General features: G+C 36.4%; 1 protein-coding gene across 3 annotated transcripts in view; it reads right to left on the reverse strand.

The window, feature by feature from the left end:
* Positions 1-3,991: 3,991 nt before the first annotated feature.
* The window catches only part of XIAP (X-linked inhibitor of apoptosis), a 44,273-nt gene continuing 32,027 nt past the window's right edge, over positions 3,992-16,237 (reverse strand). For all 3 annotated transcript variants that reach the window (XM_079123397.1, XM_079123399.1, XM_079123398.1), the window contains one exon: positions 3,992-8,645. In XM_079123397.1, the coding sequence (XP_078979523.1) occupies positions 8,452-8,645 (194 nt within the window). In that variant the 3' untranslated portion in view covers positions 3,992-8,451. The remainder of the gene's footprint in view (positions 8,646-16,237) is intronic.

Genomic DNA, 16,237 nt, shown 5'->3' on the forward strand with positions numbered 1-16,237 from the left:
TGCCAGTAATCTGGCAGAAGCAGAGCCTAATCTCTGCCAAACAAAATTCCAGTATTTAATGAGAAAATACATTTTTGATGCCTTAGCCAAAAAATGCAAAGCCTTTATATAAGCTAATGGAATTAAAAAGAAATCCCTAGTACCTAGTACCTAGTAACGGAATAAAGATAAACAACACACACAAAGAAAAAATGACTATCAAAATAAAAGTTAACATAACAAATGGATATCTATTATTTTGCATGCAAAGTATTATTTTGGGGTCTGGGGATATAACTCAGTGGTTGAGCACTTGTCTAAAATGTGTGAGTCTCTGGGTTCCATCCCCAGCACTGCCAAAAAGAGTCTATTGAAATAAGAATTTAGATTTTGAAGCAAGGTCAGTTTTAATATATAGTATCTGGATTAATTATATCCTGGTCTTTCTTTGCAAATTTAAATTCTTCTGGGAACTTAAAAGAGAAAAATAACAATCTAAGTTTGATTTCTCTTGGGCTTTTTTTTTGTTTGTTGGCAGTGCTAGGGATTGATCCCAGGGCCTCCTGTATGCTAGATGAGTGTCTACCATTAAGCTACAACCTAGCCCTGATTTCTATTCCAGTCTAGTTTTTAACCAGTATTCTTCCAATATCTATTCATAAGCTTCAAATCAACAAGTACAGGCCCCATGCAAAAGAGTTCTTATGCTGTTGTCATAAATTATGGTACATATAGAATCTTGAAAATTAACTAGAATAAGACTTAAATTTGAAGCAGACGGTATCTATACAAATGCCTGTGTACACAAGTATACAAATGCCTGTGTACACAAGTATTTGTTATAAATAAATCAGTGGTTTGGGGAAAGACAAAAGTAAAGACACTGACTGTCATCTAGCCTCACCTATCAAGATTTTTATTTTGGTCACAGTAGAGACCAATATAGACCTGCAAGTGTGGATTTGTACAATTCTGAAGTTTTAGTGGCCTAAGACCTTCACCCTACCGTCTTTTGTCCTTTTGTGCTACTCATTACTTTAAACTTTTCAGAACTAAAAAGTACAGAACTGTTAATTATTATGAATTAGAGAGGCTGACTCCAATTCTGAAATTGTCTCCTTCCAAATTAAAGGCTCACATTTCACCAAAGCTTTGGCTCTCTCAAGAAGTGCAGATCTGTTCTGTACAATCTCAACTGGTTGCTGTTGCATTAGCACTTATGAGTGAGCCTTCAAATACTTAACTCTTTCACTGAATGACTGGAGGATAGTTTAATGGCAATGAGCAAGATGGGGCTATTCTGAAGTCAGCAGTGAAAAGGTTGAAGAAATATTCATTACAAAGCTCAAAATATATGGTATCCAATAATTTTTTGAAAAGTAGTATCAGAAAGGACTTACATGATTTTTATTTATTTATTTTTAGTGGTGCTGTGATCCAACCCAGGGCCTTGTGTGTGCTAGGCAAGTTGTTGCATTTTTATACCTCCATGTTTTGGTAGCATGAGAAAATACAGGCCTGGGTCAGCAATGAGTTATAGGGAAAAGAAAGAAAGAAGAAGGTAAAATTCATTCCTTGAGAACTTCATCAATTTGATTTGATTTACAAATTGTAGCCATTTAGTTCTTTCTGGATTCAGACCCCATTATCATATTCCAGTGCTTTCGACCATTTTTTTTTTTGGGTCGGGGATCCAACACAGGGACTTTCATAACCTAGGATGGGCAAGTGCTCTACCACTGAGCTACACTCCTACCCAAAATATTTTTATGGTAATATCAGTTTGGGGGATTTCATTTCCCTTAATCTTCAAGTGAGGGGAAGTAAATTTGATTGGGGAGGGGTACTGGAGTTTGAACACAGGGATGCTTTTTATTTATTTTTGTGGCATTGAGGATTAAACCTTGAGCCTCCTGCAGGCTAGGCAAGTGCTCTATTGCTGAGCTACATCTCCAGACCACCCTTTTTATTTTTATTTTATTTTTTTTTATTTTTATGGTCTTGCTAGGTTGCTAAGTGTCTTGCTAAATTGCTGAGGCTGGCCTTGAATTTGTGTTCCTCCTGCCTCAGCCTCCAAGTCACTGGAGTTATAGGCATGCACCACCATGCCCACCTTGAAGTTGATTTTGATGGTTTAAATGTACATTAAAATTCAGCAATAAAAGTGGTGAGTGGTGAGTTAAGTCAGGGTCAATGGTATATACCTGCAATCTCAGCAACTGAGGAGGCTAAGGCAGGAGAATTGTAAGTTCGAGGCCAACCTCAGCACTTAGTGAGGTCCTAAGCAATTTAGCAAGACCCTGTCTCCAAATAAAAAAGAAAAGCTGGGGATGTAGCTCAGTGGTAAAAGTGTCCCTGGGTTCAATGCCCAATATCAAAAAAAAAAAAAAAAAAAACGGGGGGGGTGAGTTAAAATTGACATATTTATGTAAAAAAATTTCCTGTTAGAGATAGGTTAAGAGGTAATTATATGAAAAATGAATGAATACTTTAGCATAATCAGGGGTTGGGGGAGGCCTAGATGAAACAAGGCTAGCAAAATGCTGATAATTGTTGAAGCTGACCAACGAGTACCCTAGGTTCATTATACTTTCTACTTTTGTGTAAGTTTGAACATATCTGTCATAGCTTTAAAAATTCACATCATCTGCTGGGCATGATGGCTTATGCCTGTAATCCCAGTGACTAGGAAGGCTGCAACAGGAGGATCACAAGTTTGAGGTCAGCCTTAGCAATTTAGCAAGACCCTGTCTCAAAAAATAAATGAATAAAAAAGGCTGGGGATGTAGCTCATTGGTAGAACGTCTCTGGGTTCGATCCCCAGTACCCGGAAAAATAAAATTCGCATCTTCAATATTAATTGAAAAATGTGTCCAGCAACAGTGACTGGAGGCTAAGGCAGGAGGATTACAAGTTTGAGATCTGTCTGGGCAACTTAGTGAGACCCTGTCTCAAAAATTAAATGCCTAGGGATGTAATTCAAAGGTAGAGCACTCCTGGGTTCAATACCCAGCATCCCCCCCCCCCCAAAAAAAGAAGAGAATAAAATGTAGTCGATGTGTAAGGAATGATACGGACTGGACTGCACTTGACAAAGTTCTCCTGATTTATCTCAGATACAGTGATAGCACTGTCAAAGATTAGATAACCAGTCCGTACATAGATGAGGCCTGAAATGTAACTTTTTAAAAAAATATTTTTATTAGTTATAAATGGACACAATACCTTTTTTATTTTATTTTTTTTATGTGGTGCTGAGAGTCGAACCCAGTGCCTCACACATGCTAGGCAAGAGCTCTACCACTGAGCCACAATGCCAGCCCAGCAATGTAACTCTTAATTTAGGAACTTTCATGGTGGGCAGGAAGGGGTAGAGGAATAGCCACTTGAAATATGTACTTCTACATTCCTCTCTGCTAAAGAATCCTTTATTCCCTTGCTCTTTATCCTATCAGATTGCTCCCAGTTTCTGAAACTCTCAGGGCAGATGCTTCTTCAAACTCACAAAATTCTTTCTTTGCTCCATGCCTCAAAGGGGTAGTCTTTTGTAGGTTCATTGCTACTCGTGTGTTTGAACTTTGTTTTAGTGACTCTTCTACCTCTTGCAATAACCAGACTAGTCTTTGTAGGGAGAGGGGTGCTAAATATTGCTCTTATTTTTAAAGAGCTTTCTTTTTTGGTGCTGGGTTTGAACCCAGGGCCTCACACATGCCAGGCATACATTCTACCAATAAGCTACACTCCAGCACCCACGTTAGCAATTTTGAGAAGACCATTTTTTTTTTGTACCAGGGATTGAACCCAGTGGCACTTAACCACTGAGCCACATTCCCAGTCCTTTTTATGTTTTATTTTGAGACAGGATCTCACTAAGTTAGTTGCTTAGGCTGGTTTTAAACTCTCGATTCTTCTGCCTCAGAAGTCTACAAAGCTGCTGGGATTATAGGTGTGAGCCACCATGCCTGGCTTATTTTATTTTTTTCTAAGACAGTAAAACAAATGCAAAGTAATATCATTTTAAAGAATAGTACTTTATTGAATAAGTTTTATTCACAGAAAAATAAGCTTTAATCTACAACAAATGCCAGATGATACAGCAAAAAGCAATTTTCTTAGTATTCCATACTGATGGAAAGGTTCCTACTAAGTGAAACAAAAATCCATAAAATTATATTCACAAATATAGTACTCTGTCTCAAAACATTTCACATGATTATTCATAATACTAATACAATGATATAAGAATCAATCATTCTTGAGGTCAAGTATAACAGTAATGAAAAAATGCAGAATCTAACAGAAATTAGATCAAAGCCTTTGTTACATCAAATAAAAAATGCATATGTTACTAAGTATAGACAAAATGGCAAAATATATAGGAATTTTAAATGTTACATTAATGATACATAATAAATGCAGTAAATGCCAAAAATCTGTATGCATACCTGCAAACTTTAGACTTCAAAATACAATCATACCACCCAAACATTAATGTAGTATTGTCTAATTTGAAGACATATATATTTAAGATTGTCCTATGTATCAGTTATAAAGTGTCATTTAATATTTAGTGAAAGTTAGGGCATAGTGGAAAGAATAGTTGAAAAAAATAAACATTTGAGACCTCCTATCCCAGGATAAGTAGCTTACCTTCAAACTACGTCCCAGTCAGGGCTCTGAACTGATTAGCTATGTAACTTTGAACAAATTACCTCTCCTCTGAGCCTCAGTTGCTTCACCTGTGAAAGGAGGGGGACCTCTCTAAAGTAACTTCCAGCTCCAACATTATGACTATTATACTAAGAAAGAAATCCACATTGTATTAAGTACATAATTGTATAAGATTCAAATTGAAACAGATTATTAGGGTGAGAATGAGTCAATTGTTTCTACTAGGAAAACTCAATTGAATTTAATAAGAATATTTTTTTCAAAAAATTTTAAAATAATTTAGATATTTAAAGGGTTTGACCTATTGCATTATTTCAATTTACATCTACATTATGAGGAACAACAAAAAAGGACAAATAACAGTTACTGAGAGAGTTATGTCAGATTTTTTTTTTCTAAGTTTTAGCTCAAATATCTTTTTTTTTTTTTTTTTTTTTTTTTTTTTTGTGGTGCTGGGGATTGAACCCAGGGCCTTGTGCTTATGAGGCAAGCACTCTACCAACTGAGCTATAGCCCCAGCCCCAAGCTCAAATATCTTGTTCAAGGCAAACCTATAGAGGGGTAAAAGGGTGTTAGGACAGGAATTAGTGTAGCATATGCTTTTACAGATATGGTCTTCTTGAACTCTCATGACCTTAGAAGATAGACATTATTCTCATTTCACAGATGAAGAAATGGCTACCTTTAAAAAAAAAGGCCAATTTGACATAAAAGAGCTACATCTGTCAAGAAATTCCTTCTCATTTTCTTATTTCTGTAATGGCAAGGACACAAATTATTCAATTTATCCCACCCTCATTCCACCCCTTTCTCATTTGACATGTGGGTAACCAGAAATAAAACCATAATTTTGGTCTAAAGGGAACAATGCATACACCTAATGCTGGGGTGGTATAGTCTCCATTTGGAGGGTTCAAAATGCACATTTTATCCACTGAAATGAAAACAGAAAAAAACTACTAAAATTTAAATAGCAATGAAAACAACAAAATATCATAATACACATGGCCAAATTGTATTATATACACTCACTGAACTCACCCCACCCAACCTCAGTCCCTACCCAAAGGGAGGGGTAAAAAACAAATCTAGCAGGAAAGGCAATATAAACCATTAAACTGAAATTTATTTTATAAATGTTAAACTGATTTCTAAAAAAAATTAAGCCAAGTTTTTGATCAGCACACTAAATTATCACAAATTAAGATGATTATGTATTACAAAATAACTTCAATTGTCACATGACTAAAATGTAGTAAAATAGGTGGTGATTGCAAAATCCTAGAGTGAATGTTACACAGAAAAGAAACGTCTACATGTAGATACTGAGGAGATGGGGAGGGGGGCGGTGTGGATTTGGATCTGGTTGTATTTTTGACCTTGCAAAGTGACAAATTTTTGTACAATTAGATGGAAAGGATCCAGTGCTTTTTTGTAGTGCAGATACAGACAAACTCTGATAAGTCTCCAAAAATTTGATTAGAAGTTGGAGTGCTGAGTGATTTTAAGAACCTGAAGCAATAGCATTTCTAAACAATTCTTAAAATAAACTTGTTAGCCACCTCAGTTTCATGCATTAAATTTCACAACTCATGGAAATAGAGAGAGGAAAAAAAAAAGAGGTCTTGCTTAACTCTAAACACACAAATTTTAAAAGCAGAGTTTTAATGAACTGAGGCTCCCAGAACAGGAAAAGCCTTATGTTAAAACAATTTAGTCCTTGGCTAACAACTAGATTAAGCTACCTACATGACTTGGAGCTTAAGTGTCCTGGAAAACATGTTTTAAAAACGTTAACACTTTTCTCCCATTGAATGCTTTAAACATACATTTAAATTCAAAGCTTAGACTATACAGATCAAATTCAACTTAATGACTACATCATCAGACCTAAGTAGAAGACAATAGAAAGGAGAATAACTGAAGATTTATATAATAAAACAGAAATAGGGCAATCATTACTTAATTTTTAAAGTTCTTATTTAAAATTGCAATGCTTTAAATGAATATCACTTAACATAGTAGTGAACAGAGGTTTGGAGACTGTACCAATGCTTTCTCTTAGAAAATACAATGAAAAGATAATTTTTAATAGTTTCACTCTCAAACCAATCTCTGCAGTAAATGCCTCACTTGACTCTATAATAGGTCTGTCATGACCATCTTATAACATAATGTTATAAGATGAGTGTTCTATGAAGAATTTTAAAAACTTCCATTTTTTTACCCATACTGACTCTTATTCAAAATATTTAAACAACTATTCTTCTCTTGTCAGTATTTTATAATTTCCAAGAGTTAGGATTTCAAAATAACATTTTTAAAAGAAATATCTACTACTATTACTAGTCAAGAAAACAAAAAATTTAAGTAGAGGAAAGACTTCAACATTTTGTCCTATATACATCTTAATCATCCTAACAGTAAAACTCACATGAAACTTTAAGATACAAGATGATATGGAAACCTCAACATGGAAAGCTGTCACTATAACTACAAGCAGTGTACAAACATGCTTCTACTTTTACCTACATAAGCTGACAGATGTTTAAAATACTGGGTTAACAAAGATCTTTTAGTAAAGTGACTTAGGCAGGCTTAAACTAGCAAGGATTAAGGATGAATCCTTACTAATTAATTGGAAGATCTGAGACATATTTTATATTTCATTTTACAAAATCAGAAATATTTATTTTGAAACAAGATAAGAAGACATGGTCTGCCTGTCAGAAAACTACCACTCAAAATATTTTTCATCCACAAGGCAGGTAAAACATAAAAACATTTAAATTTCACATTGGCACCAAAAAGGTTAACTGTTGTGCCTTCTTGGATTAGAAAAACTAAAGCTGAGTGATAAGTAGTTTTGCAGGCGTTTGAACATGCCTAAGCCTTTAAATCAGTAAAATACTTTCTAAAAATTCTGATTACAAAAGTAATACATACTTATAAAAATTCAAACAGAACAAAATGAAAAAAATAGAAAGTGAAGGGTCCCTAAAAACCCCTTTGGGACCCCACCCCCCCCACCCCTCAAGAAAAAACACATTTAATAGTTTTGGTTCATCTTTCCAAATCTTTTGTTCTATACAGATAGAAAATACGCACACCTTGATTTGGCTCATACTATACATAGTGTTTTGCCATGTGCATTTTATACTTAATATATCTTTGACATCTTTCCATGTCAGTACATGTTGGTTAGATGGTATTCTATCACTAAGTAACCTTTTAGAAATGGCAAAACCACTTTTTAAAAAAATTATTCACACAAATATGTGTTAAAATTTTAAAAGAAAATGGACAGAATCCTAAAACACAAAGACAAACATCTAAAAATAATCTCTATCTTTCCACCAGTGTGGAACAGCTCATTCCTTTTTCACACAAAATAAATTATGTGATTGGGGAGATTAACTCTAATCTCCACATTTATACAGAATGCTCCATTTGTTAAGCCTATCTGAAAAGAATGAAAAATTCAGATGATTAATTCACTTACACTTAGAAACTAAGTCAGTGTACTACAAAAATGCATTGTGATCAGTTTTAATATGATGCTTCTTAGTCTACGGTTTCAATTGAATAACAATAAAAAATTGGATAAATCATACAGCTAATAACCTGAAAGATCCAGAAATTCAAAGTTTAGGTTGCCAACTAAAACACTGCTGTTAACATTTTTTCCTACTTGGTAAGCAAATGCTAATGGAATTCAATGCTGATTACTTAAAGTTCCTTCACATCACACATTCAATCAGGGTAATAAGAAGAACATAACATGCCCACTGCAGAGTTAGATTAAGACATAAAAATCTTTTGCTTGAAAGTAATGACTGTGTAGCACATGGGACATTTGTCAACAGCTTCAGCACATTGTTTACAAGTGACCAGATGTCCACAAGGAATAAAAACTACAGCGATATTTCTATCCATACAGATTTTGCAAAGCTTCTCCTCTTGCAGGCGCCTTAGCTGCTCTTCAGTACTAATCTCTGCACAAAGAGAAAATAAACATACTAGTTTTAGACTTTCTTAGTTGTTTAAATTCAGTGAACATTTATTGAACCCCTACTGTGTTCCAGACACTCAAGTGCTGAGAGATATGAGGCTGACTCACACACGGCATGTGTTCTTAAATAGCTTGCGTGCTAGTGGGAGAGGATGTGAGATGAGGCTATAGAGGTAAGCACAAAGTACAAAGTGATAAGTGCTATAATAAACTTACGTACAAAGTGCTCTGGGACAAGATGAATGAGTTCTGTTCAGGCTAGTTGGGGAAGATTTCATGGGGGGGGGGGAGCAAAGGAATGCCATTTATGCATGGGCAGCAATTTGCCATACACAAAAGAAAGGGTTAGGTAAAAGAAGTAGCATATGAAAAGGTGATAGTAGGGGCTGGGAATATAGCTCAGTTGGTAAAGTGCTTACCTTGTAAGCACAAGACCCTGGATTCCATCCCCACCACCACAAAAAAAAAAAAAAAAAAAAAAAAGGTGATAGCATCCAAGAAATGGACAGATTTGAGGGACACTCTGCAGTGGGAATCTCAGCTACTCCAGAGGTTGAGGCAGGAGGATCTCAAGTTTGAAGCCAGCCTTGGCAGTTTACCAAGACCCTGTCTCAAAATAAAAAGGTGAGGGCATGCATGGCAATCAGTTGTAGAGTATCCCTGGGTTCAACCTCTAGTACGAGAAAAACACAAAAAAAGGCATGAGTTCGGGATTTTCAGGTATTTTTGAGGTATTTACAGTACAAATAGAGAGTCAAAAGATTTTTTTTTTCTGTGATACTGGGGATGGAACCCAGGAGTACTAAACCACTGAGCTGTATTTCCAGCACTTTTTATTTTTTATTTTGAGACAGGGTTTTGCTAAGTTTCTTAAGGCTTTACTAATTTGCTGAGACTAGCATTAAACTTGCAGTCTTCCTGCCTCAGCCTCCAGAGATGCTGGGATTACAGGCATGCACTACCACACCCAGCAGAGAGTCACATCGTGAAATCAGGGCCACAGATAGAGATCTGGGTGCCATCAGCATAACTGAAGTACTTGCTTAATTTAGCTTTTCTCAAAATAGGTTTTGTGAAATGCTAACAAATATGCCACAAAAATGCAATTCGTGGTCATATATAATTATAACAACAGCAGCAGCAGTCAAAAGTAATAAAGCATAAATACTATGTGCTAGGCACTATTCCAAATGGATTACATATTTTAACTATCTTTGTAATCACTGTATACTAATGGTTTCCAAATCTGACCTCAAATGAAAATTACTTGGGATTTTTTTTTTTTTTTTTTTGCAGTGCTAGGGATGCTAGAGAAGCATCCTGCCAGTCCCTGGAGTATTTATAAAAATTTATTTATTTATGGTATTGAGGAATGAACCCAGGGGCACATAACCACTGAACCACACCCATAGCCCATCTTATTTTTTATTATGAGACAGGTACTTACTAAGTTGTTTAGGTTCTTGATAAATTGCTGAGTTGACTTTGAACCCACAATCCTCCTGCCTGAGTCTCCTAAACTACAGGGATTATAGGTGTGCACCACTGCTCCTGGCCCCTAGGGCATTTTTAAATAACAGATTCCTGGGCTCCAATCACTGGGTCTACAATTCTTTGGGTTAGGCAAACTAGCATTTGAGAACCACTGTCATTGAGTACAGTGCAGTACAATATAGTACATTTCCCATCTTGGAAATATACAACACAATTCTCTATTTAAGGGAGCTTCTTTTTCTTGGTATCCCTTCTAACATCCTGGGGAACACTTTTGAAACGTATTTGGAAACCAGTTAGTTTAATTTTATTCGATTAATAATTACTGAACCCTTAATTAGGTTCTAGGCATTAGGGATACAATTAACAAATATACAGACTTCAGATCCCTAAAAGTTCATAGATCAGTCAGGAATACAAGTAAACAGGAAATTACAATTTGCCACGATGACAAAGGTAATTACAGTGTGTTATGAGGAGCACAGGAAGGGTGTGTGTGCATGTGTGTGTGTGCGCATGCGCGCATAAAGGAAAGCCTCCTGGCCAGGAAATTATACTTAAGCTGGGTCCTAAAAGATTAGTAGGAGAAAACTAGCAGAGACAGAAGGTCTTTGAGGTCAGAGGCAGTGGGAGAACAGTGTTCTGGGCAAGGGAAATGGCAGAAGCAAGCTCAAGGGCAGAATGGTACATGGCCTATATGCTCACAGGTAAAGCATAAGCAATGAACTTGAGGAGAAAATAGCATGAGACGAAGCTACAGAATTAGGAATAGCTTCATCATGAAAGCTTTGGCAAACCATGTAAAGGAATTTGAACTTGATCCTGGGAACTGGTGAGGGGTTTTAAACTGGAGAAAGACAGGATCACATTTGAGCTTTAGAGAGATTTCTATCACTAGAGGGTAGAGGAAAGGATTATTTAATATTTTTTTGGTTGGGGGGAGTACTAGGGATTGAACCCAGGATGGATTTACCACTGAGCTACATCCCCAGCCCTTTTTAATTTTATTTTGAGACAGGGTCTTGCTAAGTTACTTAGGGCTTTGCTAAATTGCTGAGGATGGACTTGAATTTGTGATCCTCCTCCTTCAGCCTCCAAAGTCAATGGGATTAAAGGCATGTGCCACCACACCTGGATTAATATCCTTCTTAAAAAGCAACCTTCTGGCCAAGTGTGGTGGCACATGCCTTTAATCCCAGCAGCTCAGGAGGCTGAAGCAGAAGGATAGCAACAACCCCAAACCAGCCTCAGCAACAGCTAGGTACTAAGCAAATCAGTGAGACCCTGTCTCTAAATAAAAAAAAAATAGGGCTGGGGATGTGACTCAGTGGTCAAGTGCCCCTGAGTTCAGTCCCTGGTACCCAGCCAAAAGCAACCTTCTGGGCCTAATCAAAGTTATAGGTTCAGGATGACACAACTCAGTGGTACTGGCATGTGGGAGCCCCCATGTTCAATCCCCAGCACCAAGCCAAAAAGAAAAAATTCTGGGGTTGTGGCTCAGTGGTGGAGTGCTTGCCTCATGCATACTGAAGCACTGGGTTTGATCCTCAACACCACATAAAGATAAATAAAGGTACTGTGTCCATCTACAACTAAAAATATTCAAAAAAAATTTCTGAAGATTGGCTGCACAATGTGAATGTACTTAACACTACAGAACTATACATTTAAAATAGTTAAGATGATAATTTTATAAATAAAAAAATAAATATATTTAAAAATTTAAAAACCTTTAGAAATAAATTTTAAAAGATGACAATTTTTTAAAGTTGCGGTAGAATTCAGGGTATTGTGAACGCTAGGCAAGTGCTCTACACTGCACTACATTCATAGCCCTATGATGGTAAATTTATGTGTATCTTACCACAATTAAAATATAAAAAACCAAAAACCTCTAAAACATCAGACCAGTCTGCATTCCACTCCTGACTATCTGAGTCATCTTTAGCAACAGCTCATCTGGCACTTCAAGTTTCTCACTTAAGTAATGAAAATTGTGACTTCTTTTTCCTTTTTTTCTTTTTGGTATTGGGGTTTGAACCCACAGGTACTCTACCACTGAACTACATCCCCAGCCCTTCTATTTTGATTCAGGGTCTAAGTTTCCCAAGTTGGCTTTGAACAGCTCTCTTCTAGATCAGGAGGTTCCTGGCACATGAGCAAAAAAGTCAGTATCTAGATAACTTCTGATGTTATTTGCTAATATTTTTACTACCTTATTTTATACCTCTTCTAAATGTTATTCATTTTACTATTAGAGTAGATCCATGTGGAAAGATAGCTAAGAAATGAATATGCTTGACTTTGATATTATGTACAGTAATACATGTACAAGGATTTAAACAAGTGGGTTAGCGTACACCCTAAATTAAAGGCATTATCCCACACTATGTAATTTTTTATTTTTATTTATTTATTTATTTTTGGTACTTTTCCACTGAGTCACATCTGCAGCCCTTTTTAATTTTTTTTGTTATTTTGAGACTGGGTCTCATTGAGATACTGAAGCTGGGGGCCTTAAACTTGTGATCCTCCTGCCTAAGCCTCTGAGTTGCTGGAATTACAGGCATATACCACCATGCCTGGCACAATTTTAAAAAAGAGAAAAAAAGAAAGGCACTGACTTGGTACTTGTTTTACATGGTAGTTTACTGGGGTATTATCTGCCACGTAGCCACTGGAAACAAAGTTAGCACTGAATCTCCGATGTCTTAGTAAGAGACAGTAATGTTATACTTTTTATAATAACTTTCATCTGCTTCACTTCAATTAGGCCCACCCCTTTAAAAAACAGAATTAAAAGATTCTTAGTAAAGACTTTCCTCATCAGCCTTTGGGAAGAGAAACAGGTAGCAGCCCCAATATGAGTGGATAGCCTGTATTAATTACCTGCCTCAATTTAATGAGACTAAGGAAAGATGGATCGAGGAATTCCATCTCTGCCCCAAGAGCTGTCATTTGCTTAAGCCCTCATTCCAGCACCATCCTAGATTTTAGACTTATTGATGATAAAAGCTCCACTGACTTCTGCTGGATGGAGAAAATACACTCCCCAATGCATTCTGACCCTCTCTTCCTATTGCAACCCATTAAATGCTTCTGTTGCAGACTATGCCTTCAAATATAAAAACTGATATTTACTTCAGCTTGAGTTGTGTTTAACATGTAGGGGGGGCACTGGGGTTGTGGCTCAGTGGTAGAGTGCTTGCCTCACATATATAAGGCATTGGGTTCAGTCCTCAGTACCACATAAAAATAAATAAAATAAATAAAGGTATTGTGTCCATCTACAACTAAAAATATTTTTAAAGGAAGATGTAGGGGGAAATGACAATCACTTACAGTTCTATTATAGTGGAATGATGACCAAGGAAATAGTTTATTTTATTATCACTGAGATAAGTGCAGCTTGTATAAGTTTGAATATATGCATCTTCAAGGAAAAAGTAGTGGGCTTTCTGTTAAATCTTTTACATCAACTGATATCATTTTATTTACATAATCATCATTAGTAGCAGTATTTGCAGTGCTAAGAGTTGAATGCAGGGGGCACTTTACCACTGAGCGTCATCACTGGTCTTTTTATTGTTTTTCAATAAATTTTATTTTGAGACAAGGCCTTGGACTTTCTGTCTCAGCCTTCCCAATGGCTGGGATTAGCATACCCAACTGTGCCCTGCCATTAATGATATTTAAAACTATATCAGTTAGCTGGGTGTGTTGGTATACACTTGCAAGTTCAAGGTCAGCCTTAGCAATTTAGTAAGACCTTCAGCAATTTAAAGGACTGGGGATGTAGTTCAGTTGTAAAGTGCCCCTGAGGGTTCAATACCCATTACCAAAAATGTGTGTGTGTGTGTGTGTATGTGTATGATAAATGTTCATTTTTTTATTAGTTATTGATGAGCTTTTATTTATTTATTTGTATGCAGTGCTGAGGATTGAACCCAGTGCCTCACACATGCTAGGCAAGTGCTCTACCATGAGCCACAATCCCAGCCCATACTATTTTATAACTCAGCAGTTATCTGAATGTTTCAAGAGCATCTGAAATAACAAAAAGATCAAAAGGTCTTTAATGTGTTAAAAAAAGTCAACTTTCAGGTTTATTAGAACTAAAGGAATTTTAATCTTTTGGAGGAAGATGGTCAAGAACTTCATAAACATGATTATAGGTAAAGTGCCTAAAAGTCCATTCAGTTTGAAACTTTTAATCTTCAGTGTTGCTCGCAAGTACTCTAGTACCCACCACCTTAAGTGAGAACTAATATTTTATCTTTTTCTTAAAAAGTAGGTCGTATGCATTTCTTCTACATTATTTACTATACTTCCTATATATGATTTATAGTATTAGGGTACCATTATAGTATTAGGGTTGCGATGAGTGCGACCAAACTCTCAGTTCTGGCGAGGGGCAAAGGGGGATTGGAAAATAAAGATTCACAGACACAGATCTTAAAGATTAAGCTGGGAACAGATGAAGCTCTGCTCTCTAATGGAGATGCAGATCTAAAGATTTACCCCAGCATTCTTTATGTATATACGTCTCATTATTAGGTTAAAGACTATGCAACCATTATTCTTTGTATTTAAGAAAGTTACAGAAACTAGGACATCCTATGTAGCTTTTCCACAGTTGCAATCCATAGTTGCAAAGTACAATGTTAGGAGCTTTGTGTAGCTCTCAAGAAAGTCCATTGTTTAAAGTTACTGTAAAGTGGGCAGGAACTGGAGAAGCGGAGCTGGTGAAACATTGTGGTTTTCTAGCAGAAGAATCCCTTCCTTCCCGGGTGGACACTATGTGCCTGAGATCAAGATTAGAACTGATAGGGCTCTTGCACAGAGCCTCCTCTTGCAGGGCATTGCTACAGTAGCTAGGCATCCTGTGCCCTTGCACAGAAACATTCCCAGGAACTGGGCATGCCACAGCCATGAGAGCATCAGAGACCCCCGATCTCAGTAACTGCTCTCCCATCCTCAGTTACCACTGTCAACATCGAACCTTATTTAATAACATGACCCCATTCATATTTTCATATCTGAAAAGTTGTAGAAGAGTCTAAAACCAAACTCTTTTAACTACAAAATGTATAGATTCCACACACAATGATGTTAGCCTCTGTTGTTCTTTGTCTAGAATGGAGCATAAATTCAATTTAATGAATAAATCAATGAATCTTATTGAGATTCTGATTAGAACAAATCAATTGTAAAAATATCTTAAGAAAATGGGAATGTTGGGGAGTATGGCTTACTGGTAATAGCACTTTCCTACCATGCCCAAGGTCCTGCGTTCAATCCCCAGCACCATGGAAAAAGGGGTGGGGAAGAGGATAAAACCAACTTGTTTTAGATGATGTAATGAAATTACTGTTAATTTCATTTAAGTGTGATAATAGCATATTATAGTCAGGTGTGGTGGTACACAACTATATTCCCAGAAGCTTGGGAGGCTGAAGCAGGAGGATCCCAAGTTCAAAGCAACTTAGGCCCTAAGAAACTTAGTGAAACCCTATCTCAAAATAAAAAAATAAAAAGGGCTAGGGATGTGCTTCAGTAATTAAGCATCCCTGGGTTCAATCCCTGGTACCAAAAAAAAAAAAAAAAAGTATACTACAAACTGAACATTTGTGTCTTCCAACATGCATATGCTATAGCCCTAAACTTCAATGTAATGGTATCTGAAGATGGGGCTTTTGCAAAGTACAGTCATAAACTGCAGAATGACATATCAGTCAATGAGGGACCACATATCTGGTAGTGTTCCTATAAGATTAAAGTGGAGCTGAAAAAATTCCTATTTTCTAGTGACACCTAAGCCATCCTAATGTGCAAGCACAATATATTACTCATGTGTTTGTGGTAATGTGATATAAACCAACCTCAGTTGCTAGTAATATGAAAGTACAGCACACATAATTAGTCACAATACATAATGCTTGATAACTTTTTTCATTATTTTAGGATGTACTCCTTTTACTTATTAAAAAAATGCTTCATAAAACAATATGCCATGTCAAGCCAGTAGCAGCCTCATATCAAACATCTCATATTTACCAAATCTCTTGATTGCATTAGGAG

This window comes from Sciurus vulgaris, assembly GCF_902686455.1.
Source record: "Sciurus vulgaris genome assembly, chromosome: X".
Taxonomy (NCBI): Eukaryota; Metazoa; Chordata; class Mammalia; order Rodentia; family Sciuridae; genus Sciurus; species Sciurus vulgaris.